The sequence below is a fragment of the Cannabis sativa genome, chromosome 4 (assembly GCF_029168945.1).
Source record: "Cannabis sativa cultivar Pink pepper isolate KNU-18-1 chromosome 4, ASM2916894v1, whole genome shotgun sequence".
In the NCBI taxonomy this organism is placed as follows: domain Eukaryota; kingdom Viridiplantae; phylum Streptophyta; class Magnoliopsida; order Rosales; family Cannabaceae; genus Cannabis; species Cannabis sativa.
In genome coordinates this window covers 69,840,616-69,848,647 of record NC_083604.1, presented here as the reverse complement: position 1 = coordinate 69,848,647, position 8,032 = coordinate 69,840,616, and the positions used below count along the sequence as shown (strand labels likewise).

The 8,032-nt window shown below is 31.6% G+C and overlaps 1 protein-coding gene across 1 annotated transcript; it reads left to right on the top strand.

The window, feature by feature from the left end:
• Positions 1-3,070: 3,070 nt before the first annotated feature.
• Positions 3,071-6,798, top strand: LOC133037354 (squalene epoxidase 3-like). Its single transcript, XM_061114404.1, has 8 exons — positions 3,071-3,814; positions 4,267-4,378; positions 4,470-4,644; positions 4,742-4,910; positions 5,003-5,221; positions 5,527-5,802; positions 5,947-6,225; positions 6,371-6,798. The coding sequence occupies exons 1-8, from the start codon at positions 3,248-3,250 to the stop codon at positions 6,491-6,493; spliced, it is 1,920 nt and encodes a 639-aa protein (XP_060970387.1). The 5' UTR covers positions 3,071-3,247; the 3' UTR covers positions 6,494-6,798.
• Positions 6,799-8,032: the final 1,234 nt, after the last annotated feature.

Sequence of the window (8,032 nt, the reverse complement as noted above, 5' to 3'; positions counted from 1 at the left end):
TAATTTAATATAAAATTTATATCTTTAGTTATACTAATTTTTTTTAACTTTTTTCTTCCAATTCATAAACTTAAAAAATATACCTATCAAATAAAATTAAATTATATTTTAAATAATATGACAAAAAAATTAAAATAAAATTTTTTATGAAATTTTCTTAGTAAAAAATAAAAAAAATATATACATGAGTTAGAAAAAATTATGAAAATAAAATTAAAATAAGTATTAAAATTAACATAAAATAATGTGAGAAAAAAATTTTAAAAAAATATCAAGAGTAATTTTTAAAAATTATTTAAGTTTATATATTTTTTTAATAATAGGGTGTATTTATAATTTGGTGGAGTGCAAATAATAAAAAAAATCAAATAACTAAATATATATAAATTTTGTTAAATTGATCTCTAATTTTTTTTTTTTAGCAAATTGGCCTCTCAACTTTTTTTTTTGTTGCAATAGTGTCTTCCATCATTAGTAATTAACTATGAAGGGCTAACGATGCAGACGAATTTAATACAAATCTTAATTATATATATATATATATATATATATTTATAATATAAGGATGTATATTATGATTACTTAATATATTTTGTAATATTTTTTTAAAAAAACTCTGAATGATTTAATAAGATTCAAATAGTTTTTTCTACATGGTGTATAAAAAATACAGATATAAGTATAATAAATTATTTAAATTTTATTGTCAGTAAGTAATTTTTTATAATTTTTTAATTGTTTTATTTTTGGGGTTTTTTTTTTTTTGTATAATTTATCATGTAAATAAGGTTATTTATTTTATTTTATTTTTTAAAAAAAATCTATTATTATAAATTTAAAGAGTCATTTATAATTTATAAGAACAGATAAAATAAAAGAGAATTTTCTCCAACTAAGTACAAACATTAAGCCAAACCAATATAAATAAAGGTTCGAACTAGTTAATTATACATGTATTAAAAAAAAAGTACACATACAACTAAATGTCAAAATCTTATTGTTGACATGACATACATTTTCAGACTATAATAGAATTCATGTTATATAACTACTAAGTTCATATTTACAAAAATATGGATCTATAATTTTTTTTTAACATTTTTCTTAAAAAAATGAACGATTGTTTTTCAATTATTCTCACATTGTTGCTATATGAAATTAATGTAAAAATAGTATTATTTTTCTAAATAAAAAATACAACTAAAAATTTATTAAAATTAAAATTCGTAAAAACATAAAAATAATTGATATATATATAATTTTTCTTTTAAGTATTTTGTGTAAAACTATCCTTTTCTTTTTGTCATTGTCATTAATAAATGAGCAATATTATTGGCCACTAATACAAACCAAGTGGGGCTTTGCAATTAATTAGTTTTTATAATAATGATTAATTTTTGTTTAAAAAAAATGTTAAAACCAACCTTAAATTACACAAATAATAATACCAACTCAATATAGGTATTAGAGTATTATTATCCCCCCTTTTTCTTAAACTATTATTACCTTTTAACAATTTTGTAAATGCAAATTAAGATTTTTTTCTAAAATATTTATATGTACCAAATTATATATATTTTTTTTAACTTTTCATATCGTTAACTTGGAACTTTTTCTAGTGAGGAGACTCCAACCATTTTGTCTATATCTAGGCCTTTGGGAGATACTCCAAATAAACTTGTGTGGTGTCTTGAGAAGCATGAGTTTTATTCAGTAAAAAGTGTTTATTGGCAAGCTATTCGTGATGTAACTGAGTCCATCGCTTCTTCTTAATTTAACCCCTAAGGTAAAAAGTTTACTTGAATATTATCATGTAGTTGGATCCCTATTATGATTAATCTTCAAAGACATGACTTCCTTAATGACAATATTTGCCCAATGTGTTCTACACATTTAGAAATAACTCATCATGCTCTTTGGGGATCTAGCCAACTTGTGCAAGTTTCAAAATTTTACTCTTTCAATCTTGGTGACATATTTGTCATTGTGAGTGGCATTTATAATTTCATTTGCATTTTTATTCAACATCTCCCTCTCCATGAAATTGAATGGATCCTCACCACTTGGTGAAGAATTTGGTACCGACGTAACAAGAAAGTCCATGAACAAAAGTTGTTGCCGCCGGAACTTGTTGGTCCTTGGGCAGCCGACTATCTCCTTGCCTACCACACTGATAACAACAGTGTTGCATTAACCATCTTCGAAGTTCAGCTGTTGAATTCCGATGTCGTGGTCCCTCCTCTCCATGGGTTGTTCAAAGTTAACTCGGACGCAACTATCGATTTGGTAGGTGTAGTGGGGGGCCTAGGCATGGTGATTCAAAATTCTAATGATGATGTATTTGCTTCTGCCGCTTGGAAGGTGCCTGACATTATTGTCCCTAAAATTACAAAGGCACTTGTAATTCGAAATGCCATGTCTCAATGCATTACACTCAGTCTCAACCAAATTCAACTCGACTCCGATTGCCAAAGTTTTAATAATTTGTTATCTTTAGATTTTTCTATGGGTTTAATTCTTGACGATATTAGAATTTTATGTTCTCATTTCAATGTTGTGAGTTTTAGTCATTGTTTTAGAATAATGTAGCTAAGTTTGCTTTAATAGTTATTGCAAGTACAGTTTGGTGGCCTAATTATCCATTTTTGTATTCGAAACTTTAATTTGGCTGATACTATTTTAAATGAATTCTCTTAGCTTTCGACTCTTTTGAGCTCGTTGCTCTTGGATGGTATTTTTTGAGATTATTTTCTAAAAAAAAATATTTCTTTATGAATTATTGAAATTGCTAGATTCAAGAATTTTTGTCTACTTTTATTAATGAAAGACTAACGTAGATAAAAGTTGAGAGAGTATGATTGAGTATATGTTGAAATTCAAAAGTATAATTTAATAGATATTAAAATTTGAAAGACACTATTTAATACATGAATAATTGTTGCCATAATGAAATTAAGCTGAATTAAATAGAAATTTTTAAATTTAATAATTTCAATGGAAATAAATTTTGAAGGAATTAAAATATTTGGAGACATAATTTAATTTAATTTTTTTTTTGAAAGCGACAGAAACAATTATTTAATCAAAGTTACGTGTTGTGAAATGAAAATAAAAGAGAAAAGTTTATATTTGTTCACCGTGGGAGGGAGGGAGGGAGAGGGGAGAGAGGAGAGAGGGGAGAGGGGAGAGGGGAGAGAGGAGAGAGGAGAGAGAGAAGCTTAGCATAAGAATATGAATTCATGATGTTATGGTAATGGTAGTAATTAAACAACCACATCTTGTCTTCGGTGTTAGATCCCATTTTCCAACTCAATCACATCCACATTTTCATTTCCATTCACAGCCATTTCCAGCAACTCACCTCCCTAAAACCCCTCTCTTCTTCCTCCATAAATCTTCCTCCACCTCCAAGGACCAGGGACCAGCGACCACCCTCACCCTCCTCTCCTCCATCCAATTAATCCACCATCATCACACAACCAACATCACCCTTCTATCCCCACATTCTCCTCTTCTTTCTTCTTCTTCTGGGTATCGTTTTTTGCTTCCGCCCAAGATGGTGCCCCTCGATCCCTACGTTTTCTGGACTTTCCTTGCCTCCTTTTTGGGTTTTTTGGCTCTCTGCGTTCTACGTCGCCGTAATGCGGGTGTCGAGAAGAACAAGACGACGGCCACCCAGACCCTTTTGAGTCGTCAAGAAGCCAGGATCTCCGGTGACGAAAGAGATTCCAGGGCCGTTCCGGGGTCTGATACCGACGTTTTAATTGTCGGTGCTGGCGTTGCTGGCTCCGCTCTCGCGTGCACTCTCGGCAAGGTTATCATCTCATCTCTTCTCATTTTCTTTTCGACGAAGACATTGACATTTGCAGGGTCTTCCTTCAATTTTCGTTTTTGAGACTCCTCTTTGAGTTTTTTTTTTTTTTTTGTCCCAAGAAAGTTTGGATATGCGTGAATAATGATAATTTGAGGCTGAAGCTGCTGTCTTTCTAATGGTTGAAGCCACAAATATATAAACATGTCAGAAATTTGTAAAAATGTTAGCATCTTCAAAACTCCAAAACTCTCTGCGTCCATGGAAAATGTTATAGTATCTTATGATAATCTAAGAGAGTTTCAGGATTGCAATAATACAAAGAATATGAAAGAACAAAACAAGTTTGATGTCATGAACTTGGTTTTGTTTAGTAAATGTGTTTTTAGATACCTCTTTACAACAGGATTTGGTTTAAATTTTATCAACTGAGCATGCCTTAGTACTAATCGCAGGATGGAAGGAGAGTTCGTGTAATTGAAAGAGATTTGACCGAGCCAGATAGAATTGTGGGTGAGCTTCTTCAGCCAGGGGGGTATCTGAAGCTGGTAGAATTGGGTCTTGAAGGTATGTTTCTGTACTTTTTGAACCAATGGTTTATGTGTATAATGTTTAGGCTATGATGTGATTATTACATGTATTTTGAATTTGGTTTCAGATTGTGTGGAGGAAATTGACGCTCAGAGAATACTAGGATATGCTCTTTTCAAGGATGGGAAGAACACCAGTCTTTCATATCCTTTGGAGAAGTTTCATGCAGATGTAGCTGGGAGGAGTTTCCACAATGGGCGTTTTATACAAAGAATGAGAGAAAAAGCTGCTACTCTTCCCAAGTATGCTCTGGCTCTTTTATTCATTCATGTGTTTATTAGCTTGTTACATGCTGCTAATGAGTAATGAGATCTTGTATGTTTTCCGTTTCTGTAACAGTGTTCAGTTAGAGCAAGGTACTGTGACATCCTTGATCGAAGAAGATGGGACAATTAAAGGGGTTCAATACAAAACAAAGGATGGTGAAGAACACAAAGCTTATGCTCCTCTAACAATTGTTTGTGATGGCTGCTTCTCGAATTTGCGGCGCAATCTGTGTGAGCCTAAGGTGGTGTTGTCTTCTTATATTGAAGTTTCACTTGCTTTTCACTCTTGAATTCCAACATGTAATGATAGATTTTGTATCAATTTTGTGTACAGGTGCAAGTGCCTTCTTGTTTTGTAGGTTTAGTTTTGGAGAACTGTCAACTCCCTTATGCAAATCATGGGCATGTTATTTTAGCTGATCCTTCTCCGATTTTGTTTTATCCAATAAGTAGCACTGAGGTTCGCTGTTTGGTTGATGTGCCTGGTCAAAAGGTGCCTTCTGTTGCTAATGGTGAGATGGCCAAGTACTTGAAGACTGTGGTGGCACCACAGGTAAACTCCCTTCAATAGTTTTTCAATCTTTCTTACAATTTCTCTTCTCAAATTTCTGATAAATCAGAAATCCGTTGCATAAATTCATTAAAATTCATGATATACATTGCAGAGATGGACAAAATTAGGGACCTAATAACAGGCTATGTGAATAGAAATATTACTTATTTCTTGTTAGAATCTGTGTTCTAAACTTTGTCTACATAAAAAGCAAAAACTGCTCGTTTGAAGGGCTCATATTTCTTTCCTTGTTTCCTTGAGTCTGCTTGTAATTTTGCTGGATTGACAAATGATGTCTATTTCAGATACCACCCCAAATTCAAGAAGCCTTCATATCAGCTGTTGATAAAGGAAACATTAGAACCATGCCAAACAGAAGTATGCCTGCCAATCCACATCCTACTCCGGGAGCTCTTCTACTGGGTGATGCTTTCAACATGCGTCATCCTTTGACTGGCGGAGGAATGACTGTAGCTCTATCTGATATTGTTGTTCTACAGGAACTTCTCAGTCCATTGCGAGACTTAAACAATGCAGATTCATTGTGCAAATATCTCGAGTCCTTTTACACTTTGCGCAAGGTAAGCATCTGCTTTAGACAGCTTGCTTCAGTGTAGGTAAATAAGCAAATTTAATCATTTCATGCTTGCTAATATGTCTCTAGTGACTGCTTTTGAATATACAGATCTTGTACTGATTATATTTGTTGTATATTGGTTTTGCAGCCTGTGGCATCTACAATAAACACATTAGCAGATGCCTTGTACAAGGTATTCTCTGCCTCTCCTGATCAGGCAAGGAAGGAGATGCGCCAAGCATGTTTTGACTATCTAAGCCTTGGGGGTACTTGTTCAACAGGACCAGTGGCCTTACTTTCTGGTCTAAATCCTCGCCCTTTAAGTTTAGTTCTCCATTTTTTCGCTGTGGCTATATATGGTGTTGGTCGCCTTCTATTTCCATTTCCATCACCCAAACGAATGTGGATTGGAGCTAGATTGATTTCGGTAAGCATGGTCCCATCTTTTCCATTTATAACAGCAGTAGTTTTATTCACCTTGGCTTTCAAATTATTAGCATTTTACTAGTACAGCAACTTGAAAACTCTGCACATGAACATTTGGGACTAAGCAAGTATATTTTGTTTTATAGAGTGCATCAGGTATTATATTTCCCATAATCAAGGCAGAAGGACTGCGGCAGATGTTTTTCCCAGCAACTATACCAGCATATTACAGAGCTCCTCCCGTCAAGGGTGATACCGAGAGCAAATGAACCAATGAGAGTTCATAAGTTCCACTTCCACGTCCATTCTTCCATTAAGTGGTACAATTTTCGCAACATTAGAAACATTTATTATTTGTAATGAACAAAACTATTATTTTAGAACCTCCAACCACCCCCAACCCCCAACCAAAAATAAATAAATAAAGAAAAAAGTAGTGACTATTATTGTAGAAAAGGAAAGCCTATGAATATATGTATTTTAGTTCACAAAACTGAACATAATTTAGAAGTAAATTTCATTCATGTGTATTTCATTATAAAATGTGGAGGGGTTATTGGTCATTTTGGGCAAAGCTTGGGAGTTAATTTACTTTTATGTAAGTATTTTTTCTTTTTAAAATATTAATATTACTTATTGTATGATTAAATTATTCGGATTTTTCATCTCCCACCAGCTTTCTTGGCCTTGTTCGGGATAGTTAAATTTGGCGTATTTATCTCCACAATATAGGGCAATTATATTCTTTTTTGGTTAAGGAAACTGGTAAATTAGAGAATGGTTATGTGTCATTGTGCTATTATTATAAGTCAATGTTGTATTTTACATATAAGTATTATGAAAAATCGAATCACTCGGTGTGTGGGCACTTTAAGAGATTCTCTAATGATGTGTTGTTGTTTAGCATTTTCGTAGATAAAAATTGTGGTTGGCCAACTTGGCACACTAATCATTTTTTTTTATTTATTTTTTATTTACAATAGACTTATTTAAGATTTTTACTTACTAAATTTTAACATGTATTAAATTGTGTCTTTGTACTTTTTAGGCTCTTAAACTTTTTTCCAAATTATTGAGATTGTTAGATGGGTAAATATGATTTTGAATCCCGTATTTTGTAAAAGTTATTAATTGGATTTTCTGTTTTGTTAAATGATAAAATAAACACTGTATTTTTTAAAATTATACAAATAGGACCTTGAACTGATTTTTCGTCAAAATAAAACTTAATAATAATCTGATCTAGAGATGATGGGACACAAATGGTAGCATTTTCTGTATCTATTAGTGGTAAAAATTATCTTAAAGTTGGTTATATTAAAAATTGAGCTCAGGGTTCTATTTTTATTATTTTGAAAAATATAAAGTCTATTTTGTCATTTAACAAAACAGAGAGTCCAAATGGTAAATCGTGTCTCTTGAACTTTGATAAATGTCAAATTATATTTCTTGAACTTTCATACACATCGAACGTTAAATTGAACGAAATTTTTTAAATTTAACAATCTCAATAATTTAAGAGAATTTTTTACACTTATAAAGTTTAAGGTACGATTTAATTATGATATTGTTATTTCTTTTAAAAAATTAATTTATTAATTATTTATTTTTTCTATCAATCCTTGGGTTGAAAGATTATTGTGTGTGCACAAAATTGTTCTAATTTAACATTCCTATTTTTCCTCGTTTGCCAAAATTAACATATATTTTTTAGGATCAATGGACGGTATTAAGGTGCCTAATGCTGAGTAATTTAATATGTATTTTTTTTAATAATCAATTTCCATTATTTTTTTTTTTAAAAACCC